Source organism: Coenobita brevimanus, chromosome 99 (genome assembly GCF_032717465.1).
Source record: "Coenobita brevimanus isolate Jiangsu-jjx chromosome 99, ASM3271746v2, whole genome shotgun sequence".
Taxonomy (NCBI): domain Eukaryota; kingdom Metazoa; phylum Arthropoda; class Malacostraca; order Decapoda; family Coenobitidae; genus Coenobita; species Coenobita brevimanus.
In genome coordinates this window covers 17518251-17540676 of record NC_137052.1, presented here as the reverse complement: position 1 = coordinate 17540676, position 22426 = coordinate 17518251, and the positions used below count along the sequence as shown (strand labels likewise).

Sequence of the window (22426 nt, the reverse complement as noted above, 5' to 3'; positions counted from 1 at the left end):
GTGTTGTGGTACCAACTGCATTATATGGGGCTGAAACACGGAATATGGGTGTAGCAGAGAGGAAAAGTGTGAAAGTAATGGAGAAGAGGAGTATGTATGGAGTGACGCGTATGGATTGAGTAAGAAATGATGAAGTGCGAAGGAGAACTGGAGTTGTTCTGGAGATGGCTGATTGAGGTGAGCAGAGGGTGTTGTGATGGTTTGGGCATATGGAGAGAATGGATAATGAGCGATTAATGAAAAAGATAACTAGATCTGATGTTAGAGGTGTAAGGCTGAGAAGGAGACCATGAATAGAATGGATGGACAGTGTGAAGAGAGCGTTGGATGCGAGAGGGATGTTCGTTGAGCAAGGAAGAGTGGCAGTGCATGACAGAAATAAATGAAGAGAAATTGTGAATGAATAAATGATGATGCAGCGCTGAGGGGATATTCTCCCACATTTGGTCTGATCAGCTTATCAGGTCAGGTGCGGGTAAGGGGATGGGTCTGTTATGATGTGCCAGGGGTAAATCAGCTCTGCTGTCGGGCCCTGATGCAGATGTCACTGATTGCACTGCGCAGTTGACCGCGGTGTGGTGCGGTGAGGATCTGTCCCTTCTCCCCTTTGAGGCTAAGATGCAAATGAATGTGTTTGAGTGGATGAGTAAATTAGGAGTATGTCGTCCTGTCTCGGCTACCCCCTTTCCTTGGGGGAAGCAGCCTAGGTATATAGATAGATAGATATACCCGCCGTGTCTCGGTGGGTTAGAGCACTCCGCTCTGACCGAAGGGTCGGAGGATCGAATCCACCCAAGGGTCATTGGTAAACATCAGGAAGGGCATCCTGTCATAAAATGCTACACACTCCAAAGCAAAGTCCTCTACCCAGGGGCAACACCTTAGCCCTTATCCAGAAAAGGGGTACCTGGCATAAAACTCACTTTATATACCACCCAGTATTTCCCAGAGCACTGTGCAACAAAACAAATTATATTCTGTAATCCAGGAAACTGTTTCCCATGCTGGATGGTAGCCATATAACCAAATGATGCCTGGTGATCAAGTGGATTAAATGCTCCAACTGGATGAGTCTCACAGTGGTTAATATCCAAGAGATGGTTGGGTTTTATTACACACATAATGTGTCAGAGATAAGTGAGGCTGATCACCCTTGCTGTATATGTCAGGACTGAGTAGCCTAGCCCCAGGCCCCAGCTACTCCTGATGAGGCAGACAAGGATTCGATTGATCTATTTGTCTATTGCCAGATGCCTTAATCCCATACAGGGTGGCCACAAACAAATCTCCTTTATGTAGCCCTGTCCCCTGCCATTTCACTGCCCTGCTCCCAGCTTACACCCCCCTCTCTCATATACCTCAGAACTCCATCCCTCCATCTCATCCTTGGCCTCCCCCTCCCTCTCTCCCCCTCCATCTCACTCACACTCTCCTCATCAGTCTCTCACTCTCTATCCTCTCCACACGGCCAAACCACCTCAGTGTGTTTCTCCTAATGCTTCCTATCACATCCACATCCACACCACAATGCGCCTTCACTTCCTCATTTGTCAGTCTATCTCTCCATGTGACTCCACATGCTCCCCTTAAATAACTCATTTCCACTGCTCTCACTCTTGGCTTGTGTCCCTCCAACAAGGTCCAAATTTCACTTCCATATATTAGAGTTGGTATCACAGTACGGTCAAGTAGTAACTTTTTCACTTCCATGCTCACTTCCCTGTTTCTTATCACTGCTTTCAAGGAACCAGCAACCTTTCTTCCTTGTTGTACCCTTTCAAGCACTTCACTCTCCAAACTTCCGTCCTTACTCATCACACTCCCCAAGTACTTAAACGTACTCACATTTTCCATTTCCTCATCATCCAGCCTCACTGTACATTCACTGTCTTCACTTCTCTTGAAGACCATGACTTCACTCTTCCCGACATTCACCTTTAGATTCCGTTTCTTACACACTCTCCCAAACTCATCCACCAAGCCTTTCAGTTCCCTTTTGTCTTCACTTAACAACAGTATCATCTGCAAACAACAGTACAGGGGGTTTCGAAACACTACCCTATCTCATTAGGGCCACTCCAACATCAACTGCCCTACCTTGTATCTCTTTTATAACCCCATCTGTGTACAGATTGAATAAGCATGGAGACATGACACATCCCTGTTTCAACCCAAGCTTCAAATAGAAAAATTCACTTAGTTCACTATCCACACGCACTGCAGCCATAGCACCCTCATACATACCCTTCACAGCATTCAACAACTTCCCATGTACTCCATATATTGTTAATACTTTCCACAATCCTTGTCTGTCGAGCCTGACGTATTCTTTCTCCAAATCCATGAAGGCCACATACAACTTCTTTCATTTCTCTAGAAAAAGATCTAAGGATTGGATGATGGAGGGATACCAAAATAATCAGCTGTAATTGGACATCCTACTAAGTATGACATTAGTTCAACATAACTGATCAGCGTTTCAAAATATGATAATGAACGAGTGTGAACCCCTTACGAGTCGCTCATCAAGTAGTGGTAATTCCTCACATATGAGCAGTCCAACCCTGCCTGACTGTAACACTTTTGAGAAGCTCATGTCTCAGCAACCTCAGGGCTGATCACTGTGTGGTTTGCACCATATGATGGCCTCATTCTTTAAGATTTGTTTTTGACAGGTTTCATCGCACCAGGATGGTGCACGTGGCACATACCAAGTGCAGCACGTTGAAAATCTTCAAAAGAGGGCCACAGGCCAGACAGTTTGTCGTAAAGGAATGAAACGTTGTAGGTAGATATCTGTCTATCCATCTATTGCCAGATGCCTTAATCCCGTACAGGGTGCCCACAAACAGATCACCTCCACATCGCCCTGTCCCCTGTCATTTCGCTGCCCTGCTCCCAACTCACACACCCCTCTCTCATATACCTCTCCACTCCATCCCTCCATCTCATCCTCGGCCTCACCCTCCCTCTCCTCCCCTCCACCTCACTCACATACACTCTCCTCATCAGTTTCTCACCCTCCATCCTCTCCATATGGCCAAACCACCTCAGTGTGTTCCTTCTAACGCTTCCTATCACATCCACATCCACACCACAATGCTTCTTTATATCCTCATTTGTCAGTCTCTCTTTCCATGTGACTCCACAGGCTCCTCTTAAATAACTCATTTCCAGTCTCACTCTTGACTTGTGTCCTTCCAACAAGGTCCAAGCTTCACTTCCATACGTTAGAGTTGGTATCACAATACTGTCATGTACTGTAGTAACTTTTTCACTTCCATGCTTACTTCCCTGTTTCTTATCACTGCTTTCAAGGAACCAGCAACCTTTCTTCCTTGTTGTACCCTTTCAAGCACTTCACCCTCCAAACTTCCATCCTTACTCATCACACTACCCAAGTATTTAAACGTATTCACATCTTCCATTTCCTTACCATCCAACCTCACTGTACATTCACTGACTTCACGTCTCTCAAAGACCATCACCTTACTCTTCCCTACATTTACCTTTAGATTCCGTTTCTTACACACTCTCCCAAACTCATCCACCAAGCCTTGCAGCTCCCCTTTGTCTTCACCTAACAACACAGTATCATCTGCAAACAACAGTACAGGGAGTTTCCAAACACTACCCTCTCTCACTAGGGCCACTCCAACATCCACTACCTTACCTTGTATCTCTTTTATTACCCCATCCATATACAGATTGAACACCCATGGAGACATGACACATACCTGTTTCAACCCAACCTTCAAAGAGAAAAATTCACTTTGTTCACCATCCACACGCACTGCAGCCTTCGCACCATCATACATACTCTTCACAGCATTCAACAACTTCCCATGTACTCCATATATTCTTAATAATTTCCACAATCCTTGTCTATCCACCCTGTTATATGCTTTCTCCAAATCCATGAAGGCCTCATACAACTTCTTTCCCTTCTCTAGAAACATTTCAACTAAAGATCTAAGAATGGATATCTGATCCACACATCCTCTTCCCTTCCTAAAGCTTCCCTGTTCTTCTTCAACTAATTCCTCTGTTATTTCCCTAACTCTGTCAATAAGTATCCTACCATACACTTTTCCTATTACACAAAGAAGACAAATGCCCCTATGATTACCACACACTTCTTTTTCCCGTTTTTCTTTGTACATGGGAATAATTATACCTGACTTCCAATCCGCTGGGACTCTACCTTCCTCCCAGGCCAATCTGCACATCTTCCACATCCATTCTACTACTATCTCTCCCCCATGCATCAGCCTTTCACCACACACTCTATATACTCTAGGCATCCTCTGGGTGTAAGGCGACATTTCAATGCTTTCGGATTTAAATGGCCTCGTTCTTACCACGCTGACAAAGACATTTCTCTGGTGTGGTATTAGTTCATTGTAATTGAACATCCTTTCCATTACAGTATGAGATCAGTTCAGTCTAATTAGACGTTTTTTCAAAATATTATGATAGTTCAACATAATGGGTTATCTTTCAAAGTACTGTACTGTATGATATTAATCAATGGTAATTTGACTTGTGAAGTATGAGGTTAGCTCAGTATAATTGGACATTCTTTCAAAGGACCGTATGAGGTTAGTTCAGCTTAGTAGTATTAACCCACCCCGTGCCAGTGCTGTTTTAAAACGCATTATGTAACTGCGCGCTCATTGCCAGTGCCGTTTTAAAACGTAATTCTTTCAAAAAATCATGGAGAACGCAATTTTGAAACTAGGCGCGCAAAAAGTGGTGAGGATGTACGTCAACTCTTCCACCACCTTGCCTCAGGCGTTCAGGCCTATACACACATGCACTGTCATCGCCCTCGCTCAGCCTCACTCTGCTTGTACCACTCTACAGTCATGTCTCGCCGCGGTCTCTCTGACGATGAGATTCAGGAGCTCCTGAAGGTGCCCTACACTGGCGAAAGCGATGCTGACGACGACGTGCAAGTTAAGGATTATGTGCAACCGGAAGATGAAAGTACTAGTGAGGAGGAAATACCCAAACTAAGGAAATCCAGGTATGTGGGGTATGCTAGTACCCGAGGGATGAAGCCATCAGCATGTCATCGCCTAGCCTTACGTGATGAGGAGGAGGATTCAGAGGGGGAAGGTAAGGCTTCTAGTATTCCTGGGTGGCTGGAGAAGCCAAGGACTTCCCTATGTGGGGTTGGAGGTGTTAGGAGGAAGAGAGGGAGATTTGGGAATAGTCCACTGGCTGGGGACGCGGGTGAGTCATCTCGCCCCCCGCTATCCCTCGCACCCACGTGACAGCCTGCCCTAGCACCTCAGGACAAAGTGTTCCCCCATTCCCCACACCCAGCACATCCACAGAAAGTGTTCCCCATTTCCTCACACCCAGCACATCTCATGAAAGTGTTCCTTCTTTTGCTACATTTCTGAGCACATCGAGGGAAAGTGTTCCCCTATCCCCCACACTTCCCAGCACCTCCAGTGAGACTTTTCCCTCCTTCCCCACACTTTCCCACGGCCCTTGGGTGAGGGAGGTGATGATGGTGGTGAGGAGGAACTGACGTGGGAGTGGGAAGATGAGAGTGACTTTGTTCCAGAAATACACACGTTCACATATGAGCATGTTGCTGGGTGTACTGTACCTGAACTAACCCCAACTTCAAGTAGGCTGGATTACTTTACAAATTTCTTTACTGTGGACTTTGTATTGAGAATTGTAGCCCTTACAAACGCCTTTGCTGCCTTTGAGCATGCAGGGGCAACACGGACGCCACATAGCTGGTTGTTTGAGGTGGACCTGAGCCTAAACGAAATGTATGTGTTCCTAGGCCTGGTACTTCTGATGGGGATTTTGAAAAAGACCCAGTTCCCCTCCTACTGGACCTTAGATCCACTAATGGAAATGCCTGTCTTTGGGAAAGTAATGGGGAGGAATCGGTTCCAAATTTATCCTGAGCCGACTGCATTTCTTTGACCAACTTGACCCTGCGAACGCAAACAACACGGACAGGATGAGGAAGATTCGTGTGGTTTTCAATCACCTACCTGAGAAATTTCATTCCTCCTTTTCTTCCTACAGAGACCTCGTCATAGACGAGAGTCTTGTGCTATGGAGAGGTAATATTGCCTTCAGACAACATATCCCCAGCAAAAGGCACAGGTTTGGTTTCAAAATCTTTGTGATGTGCGACTGTAAAACTGAGTACAGTATGTGCAGGACATAGTCCTGTACACAGGTGTTCAGACGGACATCGTCAAAGATTGAACCTTGGGACTGTCTGGGCCTGTGGTGAAGACGATGATCGATGAGTACCTTCATTGTGGGCACATCCTGTACCTGGACAACTGGTACACAAGCCCTCTTCTGGCCAGGTACCTTCACCTTCAGGAGACAGGTCTGTGTGGCACTGTGAAAAAGAGCCGGAAGCACATGGTGAAGGTGAGGAGGAAGCTACAAAGGAATGAAGTTGTATTTTACAAGGCCAATAACATCCTTGCAGCAGCCTAGTATCACAACAGAGAAGTCTTCCTCCTGTCATCTGTACACAGGCCACTCGTACGCCGCACTGACAGCATCGACTGCAGGACGGAAGGGCGGCGCGATGTCTGGAAACCAGAACCTGTCCTGGCCTACATTGTGAAAATGCGACAGGTAGATCAGTCGGACACAATGATTTCCAGCGTGGATTGTGCCAGGCCTACGATGAAGTGGTACAAGAAACTATTCTTCCACCTCCTTGACATCACAGCCCTAAATGATCACCTGCTCCATGCTCAGGTAACCGGCGTAAAGGAGACCTTTGAGGGCTATATTCGTGAGCTGGTGCAGGAAATACTGGGGAAATACTCAGAGGAAAGGACTGCCGCTCGCCACTGCCACACCACTGCAGCACCTATCCACCTCACCGGTCACCACTTCCCCACGATCATCCCTCCCACTGAGACTCATCAGAATCCGCAGCGAAGATGTCACGTGTGCACAAATAGCACCGTAAGGCTGCATACTCAGCGGAAGGACTATAGGTATATGTGTGCACAATGCTACCTTGGTCTGTGCTTCTATCCTTGCTTTGAGGAGTACCACACTCTTCAAAACTATTGAGTACGACTGTGAGAGACTCTTGTAAATATTTTCTCATAAGTGTAAGGACTGTATGTAGTGAAGCAATGTTGTTATCGTAAGTGTAAGACGATGTATTCACAGTGAGACATTCAGAAATACTCTTACAGTGTCTGTGTATACTGAAGGCATGTTGTAAATAATTTACCGTAAGTGTAAGTGCAGTACATAGTAAAGTAAAGTTGTACGTAAGTTACCATGAATGTAAGACGAAGGATGCACAATAAGAGAGATACGTGACAGGTGGCAGGTATGCAGTACTAAGTGATTTATATGGGAAGAAAAGATGTTTTCTGTATGAAATCGTTTTCGTTTTTAAAGGCTCCAACATGCTTGAATGCGTCGGCCTTGGTCACCTAATGGCGGCTCTCCATGCTGCACGATCCATTGCAGCCTCCCTGTTCAGTCCCTTAACCCTGAGGTCACACTTAATGACCTTGTCCCATGTCTTTCTCGGTCTACCCCTCATAACCCCACCCCCAGTAATAACGCTTCTCACCTTCCTCACCCAATTATCATCCCCCATCCTCTCCACATGTCCAAACCATCTCAATCTACGTATCCTCATCACAACACCAATACACTCCAGTCCCATCCTACCTCTCAACTCTTCCATCGTAAGCCCATCCCTCCCAGACCTTGCACGCAGGGATGCACTGCAGATCGACCTAATCATTGTCATTTCTGTACATCTGAGCCTGCGAATATCCTCCTCCTTTACTGCCCAGGTCTCACTACCATACAGCATTACACTCCTAACACATGCTGCATACAAAGACCCCTTAGAACATAGGGAGAGGCCTCTCAATGTCAGGAGAGGCAAGAGCTCCCTGAACACTTCTAACTACTTCTCACCATAGCCACAGAGGTAGCTCTAGCCCCACCTCCAGCACACAACATGTCTCCCAAATAACAAAACTCTTCCACACACTCAAGAGATTCACCAGCATGCTCAGTCTTTTCACGCCTGACAATCTCCACCTGCTCTCCCCGACACGCCGTACACATAAAATCAGCATTATCTCGCAGTCTACCTCTGATACCACTACGTCTCTTTTACACCCATTGATCACAAACACCGCACAAGATGGATTTTCTTCCCACGTCCTTGTGGCAAACTGCACATGGCCACTGTCCCTCATCTTTGACAGTACTGCCACCAACCCTAGATATCATCACTTATTTACCCTTAAACCCTTGTGCCCCATACCATCCCTCCACTTCCCAAACCTTTCCTTCGCTTCCCTTTTGTTCTCTGCAATCAACACCAAATCATCAGCATACAACATCTCCCATGGGAGTCTGTTTCTAAAGTCACGTGAAAGGGCTTCAAGTACCATGATAAACAACATGGGACTCAAAACTGACCCCTGATGCACACCAACATTCACGGAAAACTCATCACTCAAATCTCCATTCACTCTTACCTGGGTGTGAGCACCCTCATACATAGCCATAATCACCCTAACCAGCCACTCCTCCAAGCCAGGCTTTCTCATTGCCCACTTCACCACCTCTCTAGGGACTCTGTCACAGGCCTTTTCTAAATCAACAAAAGCAAAATACAGATCCCTTCTCCTACCAATATATTTTTCCTGAAGCTGTCAAACAGTGAATATGGCATCAGTGGTCCCCCTACCTAGCATAAACCCAAACTGCATCTCATCAGTATTCACTCTTTTTCTAATCATACATTCTAAAACTCTCTCCATTACCTTCATTATCTGATCTAAAAGCTTTATACCTCTATATTTTCCTCTTTCCAGGGCATCACCCTTCCCTTTATACACATTTACAATTACATTCTTCAGCCAATCATCTGGGAGAACACACTTATAAATAATCATATTTATCAGGTCAGTGACTAACCTCAACCCTATATCACCCGAGGCCTTCAACATTTCAGCAGTCAACCCAGACACACCTGCTGCCTTCCCCACCTTCATCCTGCCTATTGCCTCACTCACGGTAGCAGCATCAATCAAAGGCCAAGGGCCAAACACTGGATCTGCTGGCTCCAAACCTTCCCTGTCCCAGTCAAACTCCTCATTCAACAACCGGTTATAATGCTCCTTCCATGCATCTTTTATATCCTCACTCTTCACCATTACCCATCCTTCATCATTCTTCACACACTGCTCACCTATAATATCCCGATTATCCCTCTTCATCTTATTTGCCACCCTAAATATCATATTTTTCCTTTCCCCATGATTTAGTTTATTAAGTAAAAGTCTCTGTGACCCAGACTTCACCCTGTAAACCTCTCTTCTAACCCTACGCTTGGCAGCCAGGTATTCCCCATTGCTACCATTTTATGTCTGGGGTGTCCGGCACGTGGCGGGTTATCAATCAATCAATCAAACCTTTATTTCATAGTGCTACTTCATAGAAAATGATTGAAATAGAAGTTCAAAAAAAATGTACATCACACAATCTGCATATATTACATGTTGAAATACAATGTGGGACAAGTTACTACTTTAGATATTCATTATACATACTCATGACATATCAGGTTTTCTTTTTGTATAAAGAACATAGTAGCAGTACTTTTGCTGAGGATAACATCTGGTCTTTGTTCATGATTAGTGATCAGAGACAACAGCAACCGCAGCAGCAGGAGCCAACTAGTCAAAGACCTCCCCCCCCACCCTCTTTTTTATTTTTATATATATATATATATATAGGTGATTCATGCAGAAGTTAAAATATAATATACATGTTCCTATTGCCAATAAAATCATCATTCTATATATAGTAACCCCTCCAATATCCGACATAATGGAGCCCTAGTAATCTCCGGGACTTTATCTTGTCCGGGACTTGGGCAAAATACCCCTGGACCGGTACTTATAGACCCCAACCGAACCTAACTTTGAAAGCCACCTAAATAACTCCCTACTGGACATGCACATCGCCTATTTAAGACTCAATTCACACAAAGAAGGGACTTAAACCATAAAATAAATGAAAAGGAACCAGAGAATAAGAAATTAGAAGTGAGTAAGGAAAATATTTAGCAGTGTGCAGGGTACTTATGACACGTCTGTGGCCGTCACAAAGATTAACCCGCCTCCTCTATGGCTTAGACGGTGGTGAAGGTGCACTTGAAGCACGTACAGTAATCCAGTGTTGTGCCGCACTTAATTCATTGCTCTGAATTATAATTTTTTAACACTGCACATTCTGGGAAGAGGGGACGGTTCCCGAGGATTGGAAATCAGGTATAATTGTTCCTTTATACAAAGGAAAAGGGGAGAGAGAAGTATGTGGTAACCATAGGGGCATTTGCCTTCTTAGTGTGACGGGAAAAATATATGGTAGAATACTCATTGATAGGGTTAGGCATATAACAGAGGAGCTAGTTGGAGAAGGACAAAGGGGATTTGGAAATGGAAAAGGGTGTGTAGATCAGATATTTGTTTTAACCCCTTAAACGCGGCTGTGTACAGTCGTTCCCCCCCGAGTGGCGGGGTTGTATCGCGGTCTGAGTACCTGTAGGAAAATATTCGCCAAAAATCAGAGATTAACCCTAGAACATTATACTTGGTATGGCAGATAGTACTTACATTCAGCTTTCTCCAGAGACAGGTGTTGAGCCTTCGTGGACTACCGAAGGACTTGTGGAGACTTGCAAAGTTGGGTAATCAAATCTTCACTTTCACACCTCCAGCAACCTGGTTTCCCCTCTACCACAGCCTCATTCTGTCACAGTAAACTTTATACTACAACGTAAAGGTAGTTTGGAATCCGTATTTGTACAATAAGCACTGAAAATAAGGCTAAAATCAACAGAGCATATGGCCGACATGCACCGTGGTGGCGGTCTTCTCGTCACTCAACAAACATTTCCATTTTCACAGCTAAAAACATGTATACTACATTATTTTCAATCATATTACTTCCCAAAAGATCACCACGGCGCACTTTTTATTCTGCCTTACGCCTGCCACTTTATTCTCGTTCCTGTCGGCCACTTGCACTGACTGGGAAGAGCTAGAACTCGCCATAATGTCACTTTGAAAGCCTGCAGTAAACTGACGCTAAACAGGGGCAAACCGTGAGAAAAAAAGCTAGTGTTACAACTGGGGAAACAAGCGTTTCCTAGTAGCATAAACTGCTTGTGAGAGGAGAGTGCAGATTTACAGTTCTGAGCGCTTAGAGCGCTGCCATGTATCACAGCCAGGCTGGCCGGGCCATGGTGGGGGAGGGATGGGGGGGAAACGCAATACTTGGCAACAACTTCAGTACTACAAAGGTAAAGTATGCTAGTTGTAGCAAGAGGGTGGTGGTACTGATAGACAATACCAGCTGGAGCCTGCTTGCCTGCGGTTATTCAAAATTTACTAGAATCGCAAATGCGACGATCCGCCGTTATGTCCTTTTTACCGAGCGTCGCAAACGAGACGATCCGCGTTTAAGGGGTTAAGATGTTTAGTGGAGAAGTATCTAGAGAAGGGAAAGAAAGTGTATGCTGCATTCAGGGACTTCGAGAAAGCTTATGACAGAATAGATAGACAAGGTATGTGGAAGGTTTTGAGAATATATGGAGTGGAGGGGAAATTGTTGAGTGCTGCTGCGGTGCAAGTGGTTGGTGAACTGAATGAGTTCTCTGATCTCAATGTGGAACTGAAACAGGGTTGTGTGATGTCTCCGTGGCTGTTTAATATATACATGGATGGGGTTGTAAAGGAGGTGCATGGTAGGGCAGTGGATGTGGGGGTGGCTCTAATGAATGAGGGTGAGATTTGGAAGATTCCGGTGTTGTTGTTTGCTGATGATACAGTATTGTTGAGTGAAGATGTGGGAGTTGCAAGGTTTGGTGAATGAATTTGGGACAGTGTGTAGGAAGAGGAATCTGAGAGTTAATGTAAACAAGAGTAAAGTTATGGTGTTTGAGAGGAATGATGTCACAGAATGCACAGTGAGGTTGGATGGTGAGGATATGGAGAATGTGAGTGCATTCAAGTACATGGGTAGTGTGATGAATAAGGATGGAACTTTGGGGGATGAAGTGTGTGAAAGGGTACAACAGGGAAGAAAGGTTGTTGGTTCACTGAAAACAGTGATGAGAAATAGGGAGGTGAGTATGGAAGTTAAGAAGTCACTGCATGATAGTATTGTGATCCCTACCCTGACGTATCAAAGCAAGGCATAGACCTTGCAAGAGGGGAACAAGTCAAGAGTGAGAGCAGTGGAAATGAGTTACTTGAGAGGCACATGTGGAGTGACATGGAGGGACAGGTTGACGAATGAAGAAGTTAAAGAACATTTTGGGGTGGATGTGGATGTGGTTGAAAAGATTAGGAGAAATACACTGAGGTGGTTTGGACATGTTGAAAGAATGGAGAATGAAAGACTGACTAAGAGGGTGTATGTAGGTGAGGTGGAGGGAGGGAGAGGGAGTGGAAGACCGAGGATGAGGTGGAGGGATGGAGTTGAGAGGTATATGAGGGAGGGGGGAGTGAGTTGGGGGGGAGGGTAGTCAAATGGTGGGTGACAGAGCGACTTGGAGGCGTTTTGTCTACCGCCACCTTTTGCGGGATTAGGGCGTCGGGCTGTAGATAGATAGACAGACATTCTGTTCTTACTTGCACTGCACTTAATCCTATGCAGGGGCGTTCTAGTGGACATTGCTGGAACTACGCGCCAAAATACAGCTTTTGTCACCTTGCAGCAATTTTAAAAAGTAGGAATGAACACATATCGGCCTTTTGTGAGTGTGTGTGTGTCCCAGATCATTTCAGACGTTCGTCCAGATGGTCTTTTGTCCGGATATCTTATGGAATATCCGAAACTTTGACTAATGGACCCAAGCCCAAAATGTTCGGGACTATGGGTGACCGGGTCTTGGTCGTCTGGGTCTTAGAGGGGTTACTGTAACAATGTTCATATAAAAACGTACAATAAAAAACAACCGTTAATAAAATATAAAAGAAATAAAGTTTCCTTACCTTACAATAACTATATGGTTTCGTCTGTGCTCATGGTTCTGCACCCAAGGTATTCGTGATCAAATTATATCCAAAGCAAGACAGATAATGTCCATTCTTTAGTGTAACTTAAAATACTTAAAAACATGTTTACAAAAGAAACCCAGTTTTAAATATGACAGATTAGTGATGGCATTATTAGATTCCATCAACCTTTTGTAATAGCGGCACTGTGTGAGGGCCTCATAGTGCCTTGATAACAGCTGGTTACAGGAGGCAGCCACATCATGGTTGCTGGCATAGGCTGGTGTTTTAGTTTTATAGCTTTACTGTAAGCCCCATAAAATGCTTTAAATGTACATGATCTTTGTGTATGCTCATGGTTTAAGAGAGGCAGACCGTAGTCTAGCTTACAGTAAGAGGTAAAAAGGAATAAGAACATATTAGTGCTTTACTTACACCACTAAAATTTCTAAAAATACAGTTAAAACTTCAATAAAACTTGTTAAGCCTTTTCTCTACATCCTTGTCATCTTGAAGATCATGTCTGATTATTTGTCCCAGATAGTCATATTCATAGACAATCTCCAGTTTATCATTGTTTAAAGTTAAATGAGTTACAGTATATCATTTTGCTTTATCTTTAACCCTTCCCTGGCAGCCAGCATCAGCTGATGTTTAGCCAATAAATGGCCGCAGGCATCGCTTGAGCGCAGCCTAAAAAAACTGCAAACAGTTTTGGGAAGTGAACTAAAGTCCTGAATGTCTTCAGACTGCCTACACTGCACTCCCATACACCCCATCAAGAACTTAAGAGCCTGCTGCTGTGATGAGTGGATTTTTTATTTTTTCGCTCCTGGCCATGCCTAAACAAGCACAACTACACCTATTATCTCAGCCCAGGCAGAAGATATCATCTTTGTCCTCTCTTGCAAAACGCACACAACCACCCTGTTTACAGTTATGAAATAATACAGGCACAAACAAAAGAGAGTCGATAATAAGAGAAAAATACATTTTTGTGTTGGTGTCTTTACCTATTTGCTCAGGTTTGTTGTATTGGTTTGGATCATTCGATGCAGTGCAACTTGTAGAAAACTGTGAAAACTTTCTGAAAGTGAACAAACATCTGGGACATTAGACTGACCTTCACTTCACCCTCTCACACATCTGTCAGTTCACCACCTGCTGCCATGATGAGTGGAAGAATGATTTTTTCGCTCGTGGCCATGCCTAAACACACATAGTTACACCCATTATCTTGACCCAGACAGAAAATGCCATCTTTTTCCTCCCTTGCAAAACACGCACAACCACCCTGTTTACGAGACAGCAGCATATATTGTGAAAATAACAAGGTAAAATGATAGAGAAAGGTGAAAGTGTTATTATGGAAAAAAAACGTTTTCCCCTTTCTGTAAACCTATTTATTTCTGCTTAGTCTCTGTATTCGTAATAATTAGACTTTTTCATAGTTTTGAAACTACATTATGATTCTATTTTTAGCCTTGCACATGGTGTGGGAGCTGCAAGTTGCAACTCAACTTCTGTATTGCTAATCGGATCTGACCTTCAACTTTCATCTCCCATGGGAAAACCTAGCTTCAGGAGACGGGCAGTTTTCTCATTTAGGACTGAAAATTCAACCCTTTCACTCTATTTTCCAAGCATGGGCACAACGATGACGTAAAAAATAGCTCGACACTACCATAAACATATTTTATATCAAAAAGGTAAAAAAATACAATATAATACAGTAATCCCTCCACTTTCCGATGTAATAGAGCCAAAAGCATGTCTGGAAAGTGGTCCCATCCGGAAAGTGGGCCTCTGGCTCCTGGACTGGTAATTAAGGACCCTAGCCCAGGCTAACATTGAAAGCCACCTATATAACTCCCTGCCGGACATGTATAGCACCTATTTAAACCTATTTAAGACCACATTCGCACCAATAATGGACATAAAGTGTGAAATAAATGAAAAGGAACCAAAGAATGAGGAATTAGAAGTGACTGTACCTCAGCCAGGGTACTTACAGCACGTCTAAGGCCGCCTTTTCTAAGGATTTGGCAGTGGTGAAAATGCTCTTGAAGCATGTACAGTACTCCAGTGTTGTGCTGCACTTAATTCTTTGCACTGTGAGTTATAATTGTTTAACACTGCACATTGTTCCTAACTGCATCACGGCAGTTTCAACTGCCAATTTGCTCACCACAGTTGATCCTTTGCACCGTAAGGTCTAATTTCTTAACACTGCACAACACTGTAAATTCCCGTGTAGTCTAGTGGCGAGGTTTAGCAGTTTATTCACTGTTTATTCACAAAAAACGAGCATGTGTGGCTTCCATTTCAATAAGCATCTACTCACCATCGAAGTTAGACAGTAACTGTTGATGACAGGGAAACAAGAGTTGCCAGATCACAACGGCCATATTACCGAACTCCTCAATTTTCATTACTAAATTTAACTTTTCATTACCAAACTCGTAAAGCTAGCATTTATTCTTCACTAAATATATACACAAGTCTAAATACATATAATCACTCTCCTTATAATTAACAGGATGTTGATTATTTTCACGCTATGTAGGCTAGGAGATTAATCAGAGAGAGCAGACAATCCATCATCTCCATCCTGTGTATCTTCATACATGTGAAAAATCCATTTGGTATTGCATTATTCTGATTCATTACCAAACGAATTTTTCATTACCAAATTGGCCCACATTTGGTAATGAAAAATACCAAATGGTAACCCTGAGAGGGGAGGCGGGAGGAAGGAAGGGGTGATGGGGCCATTGTGTAAACCAGCTGTTCGGCGCCGCACGGCAATTTCAAATTACGGGTGGGAAAAAATTCAGATTTTGGGGGGAATCTTTTTCTTTTTTTGGCCATTTTTGGGTTCCTAAGGTCCAGGCCAACAATGTCCGGTAAGTGAGGTGTCCAGAAAGTGGGCGTCCGGAAGATACAGGGATTACTATTTTTTTTTTTTTTTTTTTTTTTTTTTTTCCAGCCAATCCTAACATAGTATGTACTGAAATCATTTGATATCATCATATCTAATATATGCGCAACATATTAGCACAATTCACATTGTTATGGGGGTAAAAACCAAAAAATAACATGCGATGTTGCAATGGGGCAGCACCTCTCTGCGACAGATATCTGTTGCCAATATTTCTGCAACTTTTGCGCTCCATTGCAAACCACAGAATGGGTCTAGGAAGCTGGGATTTGCACTGTTAGTTGTGTCTGAACTTTCTCTTCAATATGGCAAGAAAAAAAATCAGTTTTCGAAACTTCAGAAAATGGCCCCGGCCTCGGTCTTGGGTGCACATAAAATTCTGGACCCACAGCCATGGAGGAGTTGACCCTTGGAGCATGCATTTTGTTTTATCCTTGTTAGTTTTAAGTTTTATATCACTTATCATTGATAAAAATTTAGTATACAACTTATTCGTGATTGTAATGGAATTAGTACATAACACAATATCATCGGCATAATCTAGAATATTGATTTTGCTTGCACCAGTCATGCACCCTTGGCTTATGCTTGAAATTTCAGATAAAGCACTGTCTATATAGAAAAATGGGAGAAATGGAGTTCCCCCGAGCTAAGCCCTGTATTGGACTATATAGCCCCGCTAGGGTTACAGGAGCGAGCTACCACTCCCGGCACGGCAGCCCGGGCGAGGCTTGAACTCGCAAGCCCCCGATTACGAGTCCAGCGCGCTACCACTGTGCTACCGCGCCCCCCACTGTCTATATAGAGTTTAAATAAAAAGGGAGATAGAGCACCACTTTGTCTAACCCCCCCTGCTGCACATAACAAAGTGCACCCTGCGCCTCCTTCCCTTTAATACCGGCCATATGGTTTCTTAAATAGTGCATAACTATGTATACAGTATCTGTTGGAATCTCATCTCTAAAAAAAAAAAAAAAATGGTTAACCGAATCATATGCCTTAGAGAGGTCAATAAAAGTTATAATGCCATTATCACCCTTGCTGCTGTACTTATTCGTTCTCTTCAATCAAGAAACAAGCATCTGTCGTGGACATACCTTGTTTGAAAGCCAAACTGTCTTGTACATGGGAAAAACTTTTCCTTCTAAAAGATCCAGTATTATCATCTCAAATATTTTTAAAATACAGGATGACTGCATTACAGGCCTATAATTATTAGAGTCTGTTACATTACGTGTTACAATACCTTTACTGTTCTTAACACTTGGAGTTACTATACCTTTTAAAAGTGACTGTTAAGTAGCATTGAGGAAAACAAGCATTATAAAAACGAGACAAATAAATCAAAAATTCTTTTGAGGCACTCCTTAAAAACAAGGAGTGGACCCTGTCATGTCCCACCCTGGGGTTCAGATGCGCTATGGTCCTCCTCAGCAACACTGACGACACTCGAATAAACATTTTTCTTCCGTTTTCCCATTTCTCTTTAAAGTTATCATTCATTCATTTATCATCCAATCCTACATTGCCCCATGAGGAGCGTAGGAGCCCGGGGCTAGGCAAGTTGGTCATGACATTTAAGATGAGAGTGACCAGCCTCACTCATCTCAGAGTGGCATTACGTGATCAATAAACCCCAACCACCCCTTGGATATAAACCTTCACCAGCTCAATCCGATTGGAGTGCCATAATTACCCACTAAACCACTGGGCACCAAAATTTGGTTATATGGTTACCACCCAGCATAGTAAATAGTTTCCTGGTGTACAGGAAACCATTTGGCTTGTCACTTAGTGTAGAGTCACCCACAGGCAGAAGGAAGAGGAATGGATGAAGGAAAGAAAGACAGAAGGGGGAGTCTAAAGTCACCTGTAGGCAGAGGGATGAGGAAAGAGTGAAGGGAAGAAAGACGGAAGAGGATGGAAGGAAAGAAGGATGGAGGAGAGGAAAGGGCAGACACCCAAGAGCAGCACTACATCGAGTGAGTGGACGGTGAGCGCCCCCACCTACCACAAAAAGGTTATTCATAAAATCAAATTTTGCTTCCATATCATCAAAAACTGCTTATGAAATATTTTTACCATGTCATTGTAACACTGTTTACCATCATTGATATTCGTGGCTTTCATTTTCCCCTGTTTTCTCTGCACTTCACACCACAACTGTCATTTTGTTTCTAAACTTTACCATAATGCTCTCATATACTTCACTCTGCTCATCCCTCTTACAGTCATTCAAAGCCTTTTTGAAATCCTTCCTAGAAGGTATCATTTTATTATGTTCAACAGTCCCTACTTTTTTTTCTTGTTGCTAACCACTGTAGATATTTCCCTCTGGCTGCTGAATGCAGGCACTTAACGCGTCTGTTCCATCTGGGAATAACCTCATACTTATTTATCTGTACAGTTGTTCATGTGTACTCCTGTGATGCTTTTGCAAGAACAGAACCAATGCTGTTATATAAAAGATCAATACCATTAAGGTTAGAGTTATCGCTACAGTGCACCTTCACACGCACGAGTGGGAAGATCATGAAGCTTACTCAAGTCATCATCAGCTCATCTACGCATTTCATTTATTTCATCAGGCCAGTTTATTGTATTTGGGGCTTCATGTACATTAGGTGTAATATTTGCAAATTTACCAGTTATTGAGAGTGTAAATATCGTCAGCAGTTGATCTGACCCCATCATGTCATATAGGCTAATAAATGAAATTCAGAGATATTCATCGCATAATGGTCCCTCCCAACCAAGTGATCTAACCATCTACTATAAGTGATACTGCAGCTTATAAATGTGCAAGTACACCTCTCTAATTTCTCGACATCAAAACATCGTAATTGATTTTCCTGCATAAACGTCAAGAGACTATGCCATGCCTGTCCTGAGTGAGGATCTGCATTAAAGTCTTCAATAAATATTTGTTGTCAGATTCCATGTCATTTATAATTCCTTCAAGAGCAGCAAGCATCTCGTAGTACAGGTGTACCTCAGTATACGATACCCCTAGATGCGATGCCCCTGCATAACAATGGGGGTAGAAATACCACCACACTCTGTCTAACGATGGCCAAACCCCGGTTTAATGATGGGTTTTGATTTTTTTTAATGATTTGATGATATTTAGACTAAAATTGTGTGTTTAGGTTGATTTATAAACAGTTTTTAGACTTAAGATTAATGTGTTTTAGCTATAGGTGGGGTGAACATTGTCATTTTGGGGTACAGATTACTAAGCTAGATTTTTTCCAGACATGTTTGACAATTTTCAGATTTTATTTGTTAGTTTTAGTGACTTATTTACAGTTATTAGGCTTAGTTTAGCCTCTTTTACAACTGTTAGGCCATTTAGATTGGTTTTAAACTTGTTTTGGGGCTCATTTGGATGGGTTTTGGACTTGGCTGGGGGAAACCCATGGCTGAAAAACTTCTTCTCTTACTTTACTACCCTGATATACGATACCTCACCTAACAATGGGTTTATACTAACCAATTGCATTGTTAAACTGGCATATGCCTGTATGGTTGTAATGTGTGGCTCTCCCATATATCACTATTGAGGTAGACATTCACAAGTAAGAGTCTCAGTTCATTATCATCATTATCAAAAATGCAGTAATAAAATTCTCATGTAGAAATATCTGATTAATGAAGACTCTATTGACTTGCTTGTATAAAACTGCAAGACCCCCCTCAGGACATCTCGCCATAGCCGTTTTTACTCTATCAGACAAAGAGGCAGTCACATCCACATTCTCATAGTTCTCACTCACAAAATCCAGTTTCCATAATTTTTCGTCCATTAGGAAAGTATAGCTCATATTAGTACTGTAATGTACTCTTTGGAATTGGACATCCATTCAAATGAACATCTATCTATCTATCTATTGCCAGACAGCTTAATCCCATACGGGGTTTTTACAAACAAATCGCCTCCACATCGCCCTGTCCCCCGCCATCTCACTGCCTTGTTCCCAACTCACACCCCCCTCTCTCGTATATCTCTCCACTCCATCCCTCCATCTCATCCTTGGCCTCCCCCTCCCTCTCTCCCCTTTCACCTCCCTCACATACACTCTCCTCGTCAGTCTCACACTCTCCATCCTCTCCACATGGCCAAACCACCTCAGTGTATTTCTCCTGAAACTTCCTATCACATCCACATCCACACCACAATGCTCCTTTACATCCTCATTTGTCAAACTGTCTCTCCATGTGATTCCACAGGCTCCTCTCAAATAATTCATTTCCACTGCTCTCACTCTTGACTTTTGTCCCTCCAACAACGTCCAAGCTTCACTTCCATACATTAGAGTTGGTATCACAATACTGTCATGAAGTAACTTTTTCACTTCCATGCTCACTTCCCTGTTTCTTATCACTGCTTTCAAGGAACCAGCAACCTCTCTTCCTTGTTATACCCATTCAAGCACTTTACCCTCCAAACTTCCATCCCTCTCATTACATTCCCGAAGTACTTAAATGTACTCACATTTTCCATTTCCTCATCATCCAACCTCACAGACCATAACTTTACTCTTCCCTACATTCACCTTTAGATTCCATTTCTTTAGATTCCGTTTCTTAAGAACATCCTTTTATTAATTGATTATCAGGTTGGCTTTGATGATGAAGGGAAGCTGTCTGGGCTGAAGGTGGACATGATCAGTGATGGTGGACACGTGGCCAATGAGGTGTCCGTTGGGTACTTGGCTGGTGCAGTACAGAACTCTTACTACATCCCTAACCTGACGTTCCGACCCATCATTGTTACCACTGACACCGCCGCCAACACTTGGTGCCGTACTCCAGGTTTGTATGCACTGCATCTCACTAACATATATACAAGCACTTCCACTGAGCACTTAACACAAATATACATAAGCACACCACAAGCATCTACACAAACACATAATCATCACAGCAATCAAAAACCTCCAGCCAAACAGCAAGCATCATGAACCCACACAGTAAGTCATCCCTCACACTTGACAGACACATAGCCAGTAGTCCAGGGTTCTTGTCTGTGCATTTTTTTTTTTCATTGTTTAACTACCATCCACTCTTTTTTTTTTTTTTTTTACTCATCAGGAGTGTAGGGGCACAGATTTAGGCTTCTCAGTCCCAGCAAAGTTCAAAGATGACTAGCTTCACTTGCCCGTCAATGGTACTAAGTGAATAGTAAACTCCAGCCATTCATCAGATGTCAACCCTTATGGGCCCCATCTGATTGGAACACCTCAACCCAGTAGACCACCAGGTGTCATTTGGATATTATTATTATTATTATTTAGTTGTATTCTCTTGTCATTATTATTTAGGTACTGAAGGGATACATTCTTCTAGTAGCACCCGTATAACCACGCTGTGTGGTATCATCACCCTCCCTGTCCCCTAAAATAAGGACAGTGGACCACAAGAGATGGATAGCTTCAACCTGCAGTCCACCAGTCTCATGTTCACATGAGCTTAGAGCCACAACAGCAGTAATAAGAACAACAAAAGCAGCAGCATTTCAGTTTTTCATCTGTTTTCCAGGTAGCATGGAAAAATCTTTCTAACAACTTTACCTCATCATCCTTCCCTCCTCTTTTCTACTCTGATGGCTTTGTAGCTATTTCTTCTACTGATAAAGCAGATCTCTTCGCTCAGACTTTCTTCTCCAATTCCACCATAGACGATTCCGGTGCTGTTCCTCCATCACTTCCCCCCTTTGACTTCCTCATGGCTGACATTATGATTTCTTAAGCTGGTGTATTTTCTGCCATCACTGACCTCAATACTAATAAGGCATATGGGCCTGATGGAGTCCTTCCTCTTGTTCTCAAGAACTGTGCTTCTGTGCTTACACCCTTCCTAGGCAAACTCTTTCGCCATTGTCTATCAACTTGTACCTTTCCTTCTTGCTGGAAGTTTGCTCTCATTCAGCCAGTCCCAAAGAAGGGTGATCATTCCCAACCCTCTAACTATCATCTAGTTGCCTTAACATCCTGTATCTCAAAAGTTTTCGAGTCAATTCTTAATAGAAAAATTTTAAAGTATCTTTCCTATCACAGCCTCCTTTCTGATCATCGGTATGGGTTCCGTCAGGGACGCTCCACTGATGATCTTCTCACCTACCTTTCAGACTGCAGGTCATCCTCCTTTCGGGACTTTGGTGAAAGCTCTGCCATTGCGCTTGACATCTCAAAGGCTTTCGATCGAGTCTGGCATAAATCTTTAATTTCCAAACTGCCCTCTTACGATTTCTATCCTTCTATCTCTGCCTTCATCTCTAGCTTCCTTTCTGGTCGTTCTATAGCCGCTGTTGTAGATGGCCATCGTTGTTCTCCTAGATCTATCAACAGTGGTGTTCCTCAGGGCTCTGTCCTATCACCAACTCTCTTCGTTTTATTCATCAATGACCTTCTAAGCTGTACAT

The 22426-nt window shown here is 43.2% G+C and overlaps 1 protein-coding gene across 1 annotated transcript in view; it reads left to right on the top strand.

Annotated features, from left to right (window-relative positions):
* LOC145414384 (uncharacterized) overlaps positions 1-22426 on the top strand; it is a 175556-nt gene that overhangs the window by 51041 nt on the left and 102089 nt on the right. The window contains exon 13 of the mRNA XM_080283922.1: positions 20622-20817. Within this exon, the coding sequence (XP_080140048.1) occupies positions 20622-20817 (196 nt within the window). The remainder of the gene's footprint in view (positions 1-20621; positions 20818-22426) is intronic.